General features: G+C 44.7%; 1 protein-coding gene across 1 annotated transcript in view; it reads right to left on the reverse strand.

The window, feature by feature from the left end:
* Window positions 1–1,809: 1,809 nt before the first annotated feature.
* LOC310863793 (potassium voltage-gated channel subfamily B member 1-like) overlaps window positions 1,810–16,360 on the reverse strand; it is a gene marked incomplete at both ends in the record, with an annotated part of 42,810 nt that continues 28,259 nt past the window's right edge. The window contains one exon of the mRNA XM_083772286.1: window positions 1,810–3,543. Within this exon, the coding sequence (XP_083628412.1) occupies window positions 1,810–3,543 (1,734 nt within the window). The remainder of the gene's footprint in view (window positions 3,544–16,360) is intronic.

A 16,360-nucleotide genomic window follows, 5' to 3' on the forward strand; every position in this document is an offset into this window, starting at 1 on the left:
ATTCTCTGCAGCGAAAGACAGTATGATGACCCTATATATATACTCTCTTTAAATAAAATGGAACAAAATTGATAATCTCACAATGAAGACAGAATATCAGGAATATAAACGGAAATAAATAAATAAATTAAAAATAAAATAAACTGTGTGTGTGTGTGTGTGTGTGTGTGTGTGTGTGTGTGTGTGTGTGTGTGTGCGCGCGCATGTATTTATTTATCACATATACCCAGCCTTTATTTACCCTGGTTGACATGCGTCGTATCAGCTAGATGTAACACCATGTCTATGATGAAAAAACTCAGCATGTGAAACATGGATTAAACTCAGCCGGCAGACACCACCACACAATGGTAGTGTTAGAATTCATGGCGTAGGAGACACTTTTCCGGGTGCCTAGAATCGGAGGAAACCGCTAGCGGCCAACATAGAATGGCTGTTTACCAACAAGGGCAAGGCCCGCCAGCAGGACCCCTGCCAACTCCTTCTCCACACTATGGGGAAATCCCAGCAGGACTGCCATTTTGGAAATTCCACACATTGACAGTAATGTTAATGTTTTAATTAAATGAAAGTGGTGAACCGTTTCCTTGTTGTCTTTGTTAATGAATAAGGCTACGGGTATGTGATAAACAAATGATCACCTGGTATTCATCTTTGTCTTCCGTATCTTAACCAATAAGGGGCTGGCTGCATACGGCCTTGCCCAATAGCTGATACGTCAGCCCTCGGTCAGATGAGGTTAGGGGGAAGTTAGCCTGAGCTAACGTGTTAGGTTTCTGGTCTAGATGGGCGGGTCGCGGCTCAGATTTGCGCACGCCCTGATTGGATCTCATCGATCTGTCCGTCACCCCCGGCCCCTCCTCTCCCCCTAGTGCAGCGCTACGTCACATCATTTGGAGCGACGCCCACCTGGAAGGGTTGACTCCCACTTTTAGACCAGAGCGGCCAATGCGTTCCTCCAGGCTTTCAATTTTTGCACCAACAAAAATGAAAGCCTGGTACCGAGGCTAGGGGGAAGTTAAATTAAAAATATGGAAATATGATGTCTCTGCCCGACAGCGACAATATGGTATTTAACGAATATATACAGTATATATGAAAATTAATTATTGCACTCATACATTCATGCACGTACACAGACATGCACACGCATTAACATAAACACAAAGCATGGATGCCAGTATACATAAACTAAGGCCAGTTTTTCCGGATGGAGAAACATGGGAAGTATACAATATACTTCCCCCCTCAAACACAATGCGTTATCTGTGTCGACGCCATTCTGCAGTCCTGCATTCATTGCTTTCTGTGATTTGCCTGCAGCCTGTCTACACCATTGTATATTCCACCCAGTCTGTACCAGTGGTGTTTCTCAAGGGACCGCAAAGGATCAGAGGAGAATGTCCCAAGGGGCCATCATCAAACACTAGACATATCTGTGGCAGGATTTCCGTACGTGGGCATAGAACTGTTCTTAGAGAGTGGCCATCTGCTAAATTGTTTTCGGTCCCTGGTAAGAGGACAGGAAATCTATTGTATATCTATAGTTATATCGATATATAGATCTATTTATCTGTCTGTCTGTCTAGACATATATATATATATAGATATATATAGATATACTATAGATATGTTTTTACTTATTTCACAGAGGTCTGTCATTGAAATCTGTTTGTGTTTTTGGTGTCATCATCGGACACATTAACTTGAGAAAAAACTGCAGCTCCATGTGTGGATTTACTGTACGTTTTTCTTCCTTCACTGTTTCAGATTTGATCTCTTTCGACTAAGCCTGGGATGTTGTCATTTTTAGACGTTAGAGCAGGGCTCGTCAGGGCTCGCCACATGGTTGTCCTGCCCGTCCAAGTTCGCCCGCCTCTTCTGAAGGCTCTCGTTGTGGTTAGACCCTCGCTGGTGGCCGGGGTTAGTGCTGACTTTAGGGCTGTCGTTTTCTAGGAGTCTTTGGGAGGGGTTGGCACCCGAACCGTCATGAAAGTGATCTTCCTCATCTGTGTCGGCGTCGATGAACTTGTTGACGGATGCATCGTGGAACGTGAAGAGGTGGGAGGTCTCTTTGTTGGGTGTCCTGTTGCTGGCGGTTGTGTACACGGAACCTTCGGGGCTCTGGTGTGACGAACTATCCGAGCCAATCGCTCCTGATCTCCCACGGCGCGATTGGCTCTTGGGTGGATTGCCGTCGTCTCCCGGGCTGTCAGAATGCGGGCCGTGCGTTAAGGCTCTCCCTGGCCGAGGCGTCATTCCTTCGTTTTCATTCTCCAGCGTCGGCTCCAGGCCTGGGTTGGCGCTGACCCTCCGCATGTTGCTCGCGGCTCCAGAGCGGCTGCTCTCCGGGACGTCGGCGCAGCTGATGAAGCTGTCGATGCTGGATACGCTTTTCATGTGTTCAGCTCTCGCGTTGAGCTCACCGGGGATGCTCAGCATCTCTATCTCGGTCCCCTTTTGGACCGCTTTGGCAGCCGGCCGTTTGTCTTTGTTGAGGTCAGGTTGGGAGTGGGCCTTGGACATCTTGTTGTACATCTCCTCCAGCTTTTGTGCATTCAGATGCTGAGGGCTGGAGGGCCTGGCGTTCTCCTGGAAGCTGGGTAGGAGGGTCCTGACAGGGACGGCGGCCTCCATGGACGTATTCATGTGTATCTCCTGGTAGTTGGAGTTGTTGCCGTGCATTTTCTCCTTCCTTTTCTCCGCCGAGTCCTCCACCAAAATGTCCACAAACTCTGCCTTCCCAGCGAAGACATCTTTCATGTTCATAGACACGATGCTACCGTTCCTCTTGGCCCGCTCAAGGGCCTCCCGCCGTTTAACGGCTTTCTCCTGCCTCTTCTGCTCCCTGTAGAACTCAGAAAAGTTGTTGACTATGATTGGGATAGGCAAGGCTATCACCAGCACTCCGGCTATGCAGCACAGACCCCCGATTATCTTTCCCAGAAGAGTTTTGGGGTAGATGTCTCCATAGCCTACCGTGGTCATGGTGATCGTAGCCCACCAGAAGGACGCCGGGATGCTTTTGAACTTGGTGTCGTCCTCGTCCTTCTCTGCGAAGAAGACCAGGCTGGAGAAGATCATGATTCCCATGGCCAGGAAAAGGATGAGCAGTCCCAGCTCGTTGTAGCTCCTCCTCAGGGTGAAACCCAGAGACTGGAGGCCCGTGGAGTGGCGCGCCAGCTTCAGGATTCTCAGGATGCGCATGATCCTGAAGATCTGCACCACGCGGCGGACGTTCTGGAACTGCAGCACGCTCTTGTTGGACTCTGTGAGGAAGATGGTGACGTAGTACGGCAGGATGGCCAGAAGGTCGATGATGTTCAGGGGACCTTTGAAGAACTTCCACTTGTTGGGCGAGGACAGGAAGCGGAGCAGGTATTCCATGGTGAACCAGGCGATGCACACGGCCTCCACGTGGGCCAGTTTGGGGTTGTCCGTGGTCTGACCGAACTCGTCCGTGGTCTGCAGCTCCGGGAGGGTGTTCAGAGACAAGGCAATGGTGGACAGGATGATGAACAGGATGGAGATGACGCCCAGGATCTGAAAGACAAAGTCAAAGCACCACACATATTACTGACATGAACATGGTTGGAAGAATACGTCACATTTTTTAAATGTAATTTAGTTCCCACTCATTTTGGGTATTCTTCATCACTGTACATTTGCACAATTCTATATTAACACTGCCAGTGGCGATATTCATACTACACGTAACCCATAAAAACTGGGAAATGGTAGCGCAAAGAGAGAGAGAGAGAGAGAGAGAGAGAGAGAGAGAGAGAAGGAGGAGGTAAACAGAATCACGTAGCTGTAGCGAGATAATGGACATGAGCAGCAGCAGTGAGTGCTTTGTATGTGGTCGTTCAGGTCACTGGATCAAGAACTGTCCCAATGCTGGAGGGCGGGGACGTGGCAGGGGCCGGGGAAGAGGCAAAAAGCCAAAAGCTTTGCGATAAAGTCAAGTGTTACAGGTGTGGAGAGATCGTTCACGTTGCCGTGCATTGCAGTAAATCCAATGAGATGAACTGCTACAACTGTGGCAAGTCGGGACAAAAGAGTGCATTGAAGCCACAGCATAATCAGTGCCCTTAGTTGCCCCTCCTTTTTTCTGATTGATGGTTGGTTGTATTATTTTTCTCTGAGTCCTCTTCACTGGCCAACGGTTGGCTAACAGAGGCTAGTCCCAGGCCAGTGAGCCTCTCGACATGTAATACGAAGAAAGGGGTGAAAAAATATCTTTCTGCATTCAATACAAAATGTTTTAGTTTGGTAGCGGTGTTACGTATAATGCTTTGTTAAAGAAAACCCCCTTTCCAAGCAGCCACTGGTTGTCAGAGATGAATGAATGGGACTAAACACATGGGATATATAGGACCTCTGAGCTTGTGGAAGTGAGTCTCAGTAAGAAGGGAGTAAATGGAAACCTGAACTTCCATGTAGGGTTATTTTGGTTTTGTTTTAGCGGGGGAAGATATGAGTTGGCCAAGAGAGTATGACATGAGAAACCGTTGGAACACGATGCATCTGAGCCCTACAAGCAGCAACGTGGGCGGTAACAAACCACAGGTATTCAATTTTGGAGGAATCAAAATAATCTTAAGTTCTTTTATAAATTTGACCTTGGAGGAAATTGAGCTATATAAGTTGTCGGATCAGAAGAATTAGGAGTTATTTGGGAACGGAGAATGTTTTCACAGAAATGTTATTTTTGTACAATATCACTTAGATATACCATTTGCTTGTACTCAGTTTTTAAGTCGGAAGGAAAATGCAACTGAAGTCCTAGATAATAGAAATGTAAACTAATTTTAAACTATCAATAAAGCTGGAGGCGCACGGGGGAAAAAAAGAAATGGGAAAGCATCCGTGACCGTATCATTTAATATCTTAGCGTTGGCTATTCAAAAATAGCAGATATACAATGTGCAATTTTTTATCTTGAATGTGAGAGAACTACTGATTTAGAAGGCAATTGTATAGAATCTGTCTCAGGTCTTCATGGGTTAAATGAGTTTGCACCAAAATTGGCCAGTTTAGTGACTTGTTTTGCACAGCACTTATTGAAAACCTGCTCTGCTGTTCAAGTGGGGAAATAGCCAGAGCAGCGGGTGAACATTTTGTACACTGCATTTGGTGTAAAAAAAAGCACAGTTAGCATCTTGACATGCCAAAAATATAGCTGTGGTTATATAAATCAGATGGCCACTTCCCGGAAAGCTAGAACTACCCTAACTGACACTCATGTCAGAAAACGCCTGCAGGGATCGACGGGTGATGTTAATAATGCTGAGTGCTGGATTCTCCTGATCTCCTAGGCTAATCTACTGATTATGATGAACCAGAGGACCACCAACCTGTCTAAGAATCAACCTGGGGACCACTGTTGTTGTGTTGGGTGGGGGTATGCGCAGTGGCGTATCCAGGAATTACGTTTTGGGCAGGCAAGATGTGTTAATTGTCGTCTCCCCGCGCACAATCGTAGCACTAAAGGTTTTCAAAGAGATATACCTGCCAGACGAGTAGGATACAAAGGCTGAGAAGGGGAGAATTGCACCACTCAGTTCACACGGGTGTGATTTTTTTCTCATTGTATGGATTTTGGCCAGGCCAGAAATGGATTTGGACAGGCGGACTCCTGCCCTCGCCTTATTGTAGATACGACTCTGGGTATGCGTGTGGTGTGGGGGGGGAAGCTTGAAATTAAATGATGATAACTTAAGGATTTAATGAATTAAATCATGCCCTTAACAGTCATTATTTAGCCTTTCTCTTAACCTTCTATACAGTAACCTTCTATACAGTATATTAACTCATGTTATACTGATATACTGATTGTAACTGAGCAGACACATGAGATTATGTATGGCCACATTTCCTAATAATGATGACTCAAACAGTCAATCCAGAACACTTTCCCCTAATCCCTTCTTTTTTTTCTCTCATTCAATTTTTATTTGTTTTCTGATCAGGCAAAAACACAGTATAATCATTTCAAAGTATACAAAATTGAACTCAAAACACTCACTCACACCACACACACACACACACACACACACACACACACACACACACACACACACACACACACACACACACACACACACACACACACACACACACACACACACACACACACACACACACACACACACACACACACACACAACCCCTTCCCTCCCCCCATCCTATTCACAGAATAATCAACCCACAACACATCCATTACATCACCGGGTCAGTAAGTCTTTCAGGTCTGATATTAGGTCTGTCCACATTGAAATTGTGCCTTCTTGGGCCTGATTAATCCTTGCCGATGAAACATGTGGAGGATTCCAGCGTTGGGCTATGATCTTTTTGGCTGCCGTAAGCCCAGCCAACCAGACTTTGCGTGTCTTTGCCGTAAGAGGTAACATAGTATCATCGTTTAACAGATGTACAAATGGATCCATCGGAAATTGTACTCCCAATAGATCTGTCAATGTCCTTGTAACTCTTCCCCAAAACTCGAAAATCCCCGGACATTCCCATACCATATGAACAAATTAGCCCAGGGTTCCTGGGGCACAGAATGTGCAGTGTGGGTCAGGTGCCAATCCCATTCGGTGACTAATTCTCTGCGTTACATACGCTCTGTGACAAAACTTAAAATGTATATACTGATGATTTGGATTCTTTGATGCTCCAGCCACATTATTCCAAATGACCTCTCCCAATCTACTTCCCGCCCTTCATCAGCTATATCCCTATTCCAGACCTCCATTCCTGTCGAGGGGGCGTATTTCGGGGCATTTAGTTGATCATATAAATATGACACGATTCGTTTAGGGGCATTTTGAAATAGCCTAATCCCTTCTTGAGATTCTGTGGAATTTCTTCACCTCCAACTTCCCATGCAGCAACATTGACACGTTATCAATCGTACTGTAGGCCACCAGGTAATTTAGTGAGCTGTTTCTCAACTAGTCTTCACTTTCCTACATTACTGAATGCATAGTCTGGGACCACGTGCACTACCTTCACTGACCACCAGTTGAAAACCCCTGTACTAAACTATAGAGCGTCACAGTCCTCTTTCATGACGACGCCAGGCCCAGGAAATGATTCCCAATGCATTTTTCCCATAGACATTTCAAAAAGTATTTATTTAAAGACGGTTACGCCGCGGACAAACTCGAGTTGTGACAAATCAACACAATATTCTGGACCAAACAAATAATTACAAAGAAGAAAAAGAACAAAAAAAGTGTTGTAACCTGCCGTTTTTTCTTTCTAATTCTTTGTTCGGCCCAAAAAGTTGTGTTTATTGTCATGATTTGTCACGACAAGAGTTGGCTTTGTACGACGCTTAAAAGGTCTTTAAATAAATACTTTTTGAAAAGTCTATGAGGAAAATGAACCGGGAATCATTTCCTGGGCCATGGTAGGGGGCGGGACTGCGACGCTCTATACAAGCTGAAGAATGAAGACAGTTATGCCAAAATTAATTGTTTCAACAATGCCAAAGAGATCACTTCATGTCAAAAATTTGAGGCACATGGGGGAAATGTATGCGAGACAGAAATACTGTGAATCAGAATATGAGCATCCCGGTAGAGATAGTTCTTTATAAATGTGTTCAAATGATCGCAGTGATAGATTGGTAGGATCAGTATTGTTCATTGTTTGTTCATTGTATGAATCCCATCTGCCTCAATTCCGCCAATCCATCAATTTCATAAAAAGGAAGCCTGATAGAGGGATCAGCACTAGGGCAACCGTTAGAGGGGACTGCGAAGTGCCGTACCGGCAAACCGCTGTTCAATCTGGAATGACCGACTGTACCTGGACAACCAAACCTGTGACCATGTATAGACCGATTCATAAACGGGTCGCAGACAACGTATTTCCTGTAGGAGATGACATATCTGCGGTTTAAACCCGCACCTCTTCTACTACAGTGAATGGAAAAGTGACTGATGTTAGTCTGCCTCAAACGTTACCATTGTACCTGCTTTTTTACTAACACTAACATTACAAAGATGCCCAGAACATCGGGATGAACCTGTGTAGTTTATGGCTGCTCCAACAGTATGGCAAGACATAAAACACAAAAGTCAAAATATCCACCGCAGTGGCTGAGACCAGAGCCATTGAGTAATGGTTGAGATGAAGCAGTGAAAAAGATACATAACGTCAGTCTTACCCAATACCCAATGTTTCTGTTTTAGGAACACAAGGCTGCTGTACTTTATACCTCATACTTTCTAGTAGTGCACCTTGACAGCATATATATTACTTGAAAGCAATGATGCACCTTGTGCACAATTAAGTTACTTCGTTTACTCAGTCACAACTCTGCGTTGCCCTTTGTAGGCGCTGCTGAACTATAGATGCACCTTTTACCTTGTCCTTTGTTTCTTGTACACTGTATACCGGTATATGTTTTTATACTTTGTATGCTTTGTCTCGTAATGTACCGGTAGTGTGCTTCACTGCCTGTCTGTTTTGTTTTTATGTGTTGTGTGGGGACTGCGGATGAAATGTAGCATTTTTGCTCATTCCGGTGTTTTTACGTTGCTTATTACATAATGTTCATGAATATGCTTGTCCCGTCGAAATAAACAAATAAAGTAAAGTAATCCATCAATTGCCATGTAATTAGAAAACCACCGTCCTTAATTGAATTAAATATACTTTGTACTGTGATTCATGTGACTGTGTACTATACACAGACCGGAAGTACAACGGTACCACACCAGACCGCAGTGAGCCTGGCACTAAACGATAATGTGCTGAGCCCATTATCCTGTAAACATGGCACTGTGGATTAGGGAGGCTGGCTGGCTGTGTCACACACACACACACACACACACACACACACACACACACACACCTACTGTATTCTCCCTCCACAATACAACACCAAGGTCAAAGTGGTGGCTGCATGTCCAAGGCCAGTGGACAGTAGGATTATGTCCTCGTAACAATAAGCAGACGTAAGCCAATTAAACCTGGCCTACCTACACATACCTAGTACACCTTGGCCTTTGGGAGAACTAGACTATACGGTAGGTATAAAGACATCCGGTTGGGGAGGAAGGGTGGGGGCTAGGGAAAGGGCACTCCTGACTAAGGCATTTCAAACTCGGCAAAGCAGTACAGTATATAAAAGGGCAGACGGAAATTTAAACTCAATCAGAGCCTTCCCTTAAAATAGCCTGCCTCCGGTCTGGTTCCCCAGAGGTCTAAGTGATGGATGAACTCGCTGAAACGCAACCCATTAGAAGCAGATTTCCCTGCTATGAAATAATCGTGCCGGAGAGACTACAACAACAAATGTCAGTTTGGAAGCAATAACATGACCCTTAAAAGTAACGGGGAAAAGTCACAGACTTCGTTTGCAGCTCCTGAGTGTGCCGCTTTCCAATGGACTCTGATTTTGGGGTCAGTTACGTGACGTCACCACAGAACCCTGGCTGTCGCGGTTGGGAAAAAAAAGAACACGTAACACCGTTTCTGCGGCCATGCAGTCGGTGGTTGATTAGGATAGGATGAGCTGTTGGCTCCTGAGTGTCTGCGTTCTAAAACAGGACCCGTAGGTTTTCAGTGGAAACCCCATGCGTCAGATCGTGTTTAATGTAGCCTGACGCATGGCTAATGAATCGTGCAAAATACGAAAGGCGGCGTTGAAACCGACCCCAGGTGCGACACGAGTGCGCTAACTGTTGAGGGGCAATTGAGGCGTGACTGGCTCCACCCACCTCTGTCACTTCTCTTGTGTACAACCACACCTTTTCACTTCCAGGCAGGGTGCCAAATCCAGCCAGCCATGCAGAGAGGGTGTGTGTGTGTGTGTGTGTGTGTGTGTGTGTGTGTGTGTGTGTGTGTGTGTGTGTGTGTGTGTGTATGTGTGTCATATATACATATGTGTGTTTTTCAGTAAAATAGGAACTGAATTTTGGATCTATGCAGATGAGGGTGCTAAAGGGAGAGGAGAGAGGTGTAGGGTGCTGTGTGTAATTGTGTTGAGACAGAATACAATGCTGCCTATAGATCTCCTTTTCCATTACTTCGTCATTAGCTGTTAATGACTGGCTATGACGTCATGGGACATCCCGTCCTACTTCCCGTTTGCATAAGCAGTGACACCGGAGATGGAATACCTCCTCTGGCTGGCCTGGAAGACATGCACGCGTAGGCACACCCAGGGGGAAGTCACTATTGCACACAGAGATAATGGTCCTTGCAGACCTTTTATCGGAGAAACGCATGTGCAGCTGGGACCTTTAGGCAGTGGATCTCGTCCTGTTTCATGTCAAGGACCGCCAAATTGATATGTAATTGACCGTGGACCCCCATCTCAAAAAAGTTTTGTGCCAGACAGTGGCGCTCCCTTTCCTATAGTCCAGAAGGCGGCAGGGTAAATATTTAAGATCCTCATGAAGTGCAAGCTATCCTCCTCCTGTCCTGAAAAGGTTCTCAGTGAGGCCTAAAAAGTAGTGAGCTGGCATTAGGGAGTGCTCAGTGAGACACAGCCACCCTAAAAAGTAGTGAGCTGGCATTAGGGAGTGCTCAGTGAGACACAGCCACCCTAAAAAGCGATGAGCGGGTGTGAGGGAGTGCTCAGTGAGACACAGCCACCCTAAAAAGCGATGAGCGGGTGTGAGGGAGTGCTCAGTGAGACACAGCCACCCTAAAAAGCGATGAGCGGGTGTGAGGGAGTGCTCAGTGAGACACAGCCACCCTAAAAAGTAGTGAGCTGGCATTAGGGAGTGCTCAGTGAGACACAGCCACCCTAAAAAGTAGTGAGCTGGCATTAGGGAGTGCTCAGTGAGACACAGCCACCCTAAAAAGTAGTGAGCTGGCATTAGGGAGTGCTCAGTGAGACACAGCCACCCTAAAAAGTAGTGAGCTGGCATTAGGGAGTGCTCAGTGAGACACAGCCACCCTAAAAAGCGATGAGCGGGTGTGAGGGAGTGCTCAGTGAGACACAGCCACCCTAAAAAGCGGTGAGCGGGCGTTAGGGAGTGCTCAGTGAGACACAGCCACCCTAAAAAGTAGTGAGCTGGCATTAGGGAGTGCTCAGTGAGGCACAGCCACCCTAAAAAGCGGTGAGCGGGCGTGAGGGAGTGCTCAGTGAGGCATGAAGGGCAACAAAGCTATAGTGACGTTGCCCATGCAGTTTTCGTGTTGCCTCTCAAGGTCATCTTATATATCTTATAGAGCACTGGATCCCAAACACTGGGTCGGGACTCGGGACTCATTTGTGGGTCCGTTTTATTTAGGTCACAACTCGAGTAAAAATCTCATTTTCTTTTCCTACATTAAAGGAGCATTCAGTGATTTGAGTGATTTGGAAAACACCCCGGTCCGTCCCGGTAACAAGATGTGCACATGCACGCACTACTATGCGACAGGCCAACAGCACACACACCAAGGCCCGCCCCTGCTCGATCATGATTGGCGGAAGGCCCCTCTATCCTGATTGGATGAAGGCTGGACCACCTAGACAAAAACGGTTAACTGGGGAGGGAGGAAATCTACTGCGCTTGTAGATCTTCTATTTTCAACTAGTCCCCGAGAAAACGTCTCTCTTTTGAGTCTCGACTTAAGGAGGAATGTTGCCGTCAACAATGTAGCCTATTCATTTATTTACTTCATTACACGGCTTGGTTGAATGCTTGATTCTGATTGGTCAATCGCTGAATTCAGCGGGGTGTTATTTCTTGATAATGACCACTCCGCTCTATAACAGACCGATCAAAGCCTGCCTCAGAGCACTCGGCTCACAACGCGTAAGTGTATTAATATGACTCATATTAATATGACTCATATTAATCCACACTTCCGCATCAGGTTTCCCTGGCCCGGTACAACTTTTAAAAGGAACTACTTTCTTGAGCGGAATACCCACGGACAATTTTTTTATGCTAAATAGCCTAAATAAACCCCATGTTACTGTCTATTTATTATTTTATGTAAGTAGCCGTACTAATAAGTGGGATACTGTCTGACTTGTTGGGATATAATTCAGGGTTAATCACCCTGTCAGTGAATTATCTCCCAACAATGACCAGCTAGTCAGACAGTATTCCTTAAATCACAGCACTTCACTTTCCAATCATTGATATGAAGGATGTTTCTTTTTTGGGGCACAATTTACACAAACAATGGTTAGATTTGAGAATGAACAACAATCTATATTTAAGGCTTGAGTATGCAGCAAATTAGAATAGGCCCGATTTTAAGTTAATTTTGGACAGACGAGACAGCCAAAATCGTTCAGAATGTATGAAAGAACAAAATGATTTCAATTTAGCTGCGACTTAATTGAACAGTAATTAATGTGAGCTGTTTAACTGTAATTGAGGATAAGTATTTAATTCTGTGATAGTATCCCCAGAGAGTGAGTGGAATGCTGAAGAGTAACCAGTAACCTTTCACAAGTTATTTTTGAGTGGTGCAACCACCCCAAGGAACAGCTTTGTCCGTGTTCACCTATGTATGTGACGTTCACCTATATGTATTCACCTATGTATGTATGAGCATCATATAATGAGTACCAGTAGGGGCGCTGTTGCCTGCTAATGAGAGAGAGAGAGAGAGTGAGAGAGAGGGGGGGGGGGGGGGGAGAGGGGAGTTGCACCACTCGGTTCACACGGGTGTGATTTTTCTTCCACAAAGGCCCAAATCACCATCAACGGTTGTGATTAATCACCTTCTCCCCTAATTTTAAACGTTGTACCCCTGGGCTGTTTGGGAGCCTGAGATGGGCGCGGCCATAGAGAGAACCAGGGAGCCTGAGATGGGCGCGCGGCCATAGAGATTGGGAGGGGACTATTATTCAGTGGTGTAAAGTAGCTAAGTACATGTACTCAACTCTAAGCTTAAGGCCTCACTCACACCTTTCGATATAGCATACAACATTGATGCATGCTAGATGTAAGCAAGATGTAAGTGTCATGGCCGGCCCGCCCCAATGCATTTCCAATGGAAGTCACATGGTTTGATACAACATTTTGGACTATAAGCTGTTTTATGGCTTTCGGCTGTGTTTCGACTGCCCCCCTCCCCCTCATACAACACAAATGTTGTGTCAAACCATGTGACTCCCATTGGAAATGCATTGGGGCAAGATGTATCACACCCTTTGTATACAACAAGCATATACATCAGTCTGTTGCGAAGGTGTGAGTGAGGTCTTAGTTGTCTTTCTTTCTTTTTTTACTTTACTGGAGTTATTCCAATTTTCAATACTTTTACTCCATCTTCCACTACAATTATTTGAAAACTGGAGTTACTAGTTACTTTGACGATTTTGAATATTATTACAAAACATACATTAACCACTTCAACCCATATATACTTTGGCTATTTGAAAATAGCGACAATATCTACAAGATCACAACGTGTCGCTGTAAGTGACATTTTCTGGTGCCATCGTTCCAGAGTCAGACATTTTTCCCATATAGATTTCCAAAAAATATGTATAAGCCTATCAAGAATCAAGCCATCCACGATCCTGAATGACCATAAAACATTTGATTCAGTGAAGAAAAATTTAAATAAAATTGAAAACCACAAAACAATTTATAGTATATCATATATTAGAATAAAATGTTTTAATGTCATGAATCACTGCAGGATCATGGGTGGCAAAAACGCTAATAACACTGCTAATAACACCACGCTCCTGAGAGACCGTCCTGCTTTATTTAAAAACGCTGAGGGATTGAGTCTCTTAAAACCCATTTAGACCTGAGGACGATTTTACTAAATGCCTTAAAACCTGACGGTATTCAGAAAAACCCATGTTTCTATGTCAGTCGTTCTCAAAAACTTTCATGTCAAGGACCCCCAAAAATATTTGTAATTGGCCTCCGACCCCCATCTCAAGTTAAAAACGTTCGCTCTGAAAGAATATATATTCCACATTTTTCAAGATTTTTCAAAAATAGCAGATCTACAAGCTCGTAGCGTGGCACTCAGTGCCGCGCTATGAGCTTGTAGATCTGCTATTTTTCAATAGCTAAAGTATAACATAATGCGTAAAAAACACCAAAAGGGGTTCCCGTCCAGATTGGATTAATTAATTAGTGCAAGATTTAACTATTCTGAGAGAGAGTGAGAAAACGATTCCAGACACATGAGCTACGGAATAGAACTGATGTCCACAGCAGAGAAAGGCCAGCTAGATCACAGGATAACCACAGGCATGTTAGGAAGTGATAGCTTTTAGAATTACCGATTACAGCGTCCTGTCAACAACACATGACACAACATTGGAAAAGTGCCACTGTTTGCTTTTGGGGTTTCATGAGGACGTTTGTATATTTAAAAAATGTAACGTATCAATGTCTCCAGGGCCAGAGTAATGGGCAGTGCCATATGATGTGACAGGTGTTTATTAACTGCTTGTATCCAATCTATAAGCTCACTATGTGTTGCTTTTTAGTTTCTATATAAAATGTTTTAAAATATTCTCCATAATGACATGCCCAAAACAGTGGTTGCCAGTGGCTATTTTTCATTTTTGTGATGCTGTATGATCATGAAAGCCTGATTTTAAACTGATGCGCGATAGATAGTGTCGCTCACTGAAAATGAAACTAATGATGATCCATCCGACAGTGAGTGAGACGCATTGTGTAAATTTGGCTTAAGTGGATGAGTCCTATATTCATCACCTGAGCTGGGCTGGTCTATGGAGGGAATTACACCCTCACACAGTGACTCATTGGGGCACAGATTGGCCACAGATGGTTTCTTTAATCCTATTATGGCACCAGTATGATTTGCCAATAAATGTTTGCTGGACCCCTTGGTGCGAACAGCTGACCTTCCTGTTCGAGAGCACGTTATGGGGGTCCTTTACTTAAAAGTACAGTACCAAAAGTAGAAAGTACTTATTGTGCAGCATGTCCCATTACATACGTTTTCAAATGTCTAAAAATCTTTTGACTTTTGAAAATAGCAGATCTTCAAGCTCACAATATGTCACATCGCGACGCATTGTGAGCTTGTAGATCGGCTATTTTCAAATGGCCGAAAAATGTAGGGCTGAAGTGGTTTATCTGTTTTGTAACTAATCATGAAAATATACAAAGTAACTAATAACTAAAGTTGTCAAATAAATGTAGTGGAGTAAAAGTACAATATTTGGGTCTGAGATGTAGTAGAGTAGAAATAAAAGTATTTGAAATTGGAAATACTCAAAATACCTCAAAATTGTACTTAAGTAAATTTACTTAGTTACTTTCCACCACTGAGTTTTATTGCACACACAGTTTGGTGGAAGAGATGAATGGAATAATTGCCCTGCAGGCCCCATATGGAAAACAGAGTAGAGAGCATCCATTTCCTCACTGGAGAAAAGGAGAGCAGCTACAGTATAGTGTAGGAGTGTAAACACTCCCTCACCAGGGAAACAGAAAGACACGACACTGACTCAGGTGTAAGCCTATATCCTCCTCTATATCCTCCTCTATATCCTCCTCTGTATCCTCCTCTGTATCCTCCTCTGTATCCTCCTCTGTATCCTCCTCTGTATCCTCCTCTATATCCTCCTCTATATCCTCCTCTATATCCTCCTCTATATCCTCCTCTATATCCTCCTCCGCAGGCCTGTTTACTTTCCCTCCTGTCCCAAACGAGTACCATCCCGGATAACTGAGGAGTACGAAGAAGTTGTAGCAATGACAAGAAACGATGGACGGAGGATAAATTCAGTGCAAAAGAAGCGCAGGAAAGAGAGTAGTAGAGCGCAGTACAGTAGAAAGAGGCAAGTTAATACTTTGTTGTATGGATGTTGCATGTTGTTCACTAGCCCCGATACGTTCCCTCAGTCCCTACGCTCATCCTGTAGCTCTGAAACCTCAGTCCCTACGCTCATTCTGTAGCTCTGAAACCTCAGTCCCTACGCTCATTCTGTAGCTCTGAGACCTCAGTCCCTACGCTCATTCTGTAGCTCTGAGACCTCAGTCCCTACGCTCATTCTGTAGCTCTGAGACCTCAGTCCCTACGCTCATTCTGTAGCTTTGAGACCTCAGTCCCTACGCTCATTCTGTAGCTCTGAGACCTCAGTCCCTACACTCATTCTGTAGCTCTGAGACCTCAGTCCCTACGCTCATTCTGTAGCTCCGAAACCTCAGTCCCTACGCTCATTCTGTAGCTCCGAAACCTCAGTCCCTACGCTCATCTGTAGCTCCGAAACCTCAGTCCCTACACTCATTCTGTAGCTCTGAGACCTCAGTCCCTACGCTCATTCTGTAGCTCTGAGACCTCAGTCCCTACGCTCATTCTGTAGCTCCGAGAGAGAGAGAGTGAATAAAATACTTATTATACTTTTTTGCAGAGCAGAAGCAACAGATAAAGATGATGG

Source organism: Protomyctophum parallelum (genome assembly GCF_964188405.1).
Source record: "Protomyctophum parallelum genome assembly, chromosome: 8".
Lineage (NCBI taxonomy): Eukaryota > Metazoa > Chordata > Actinopteri > Myctophiformes > Myctophidae > Protomyctophum > Protomyctophum parallelum.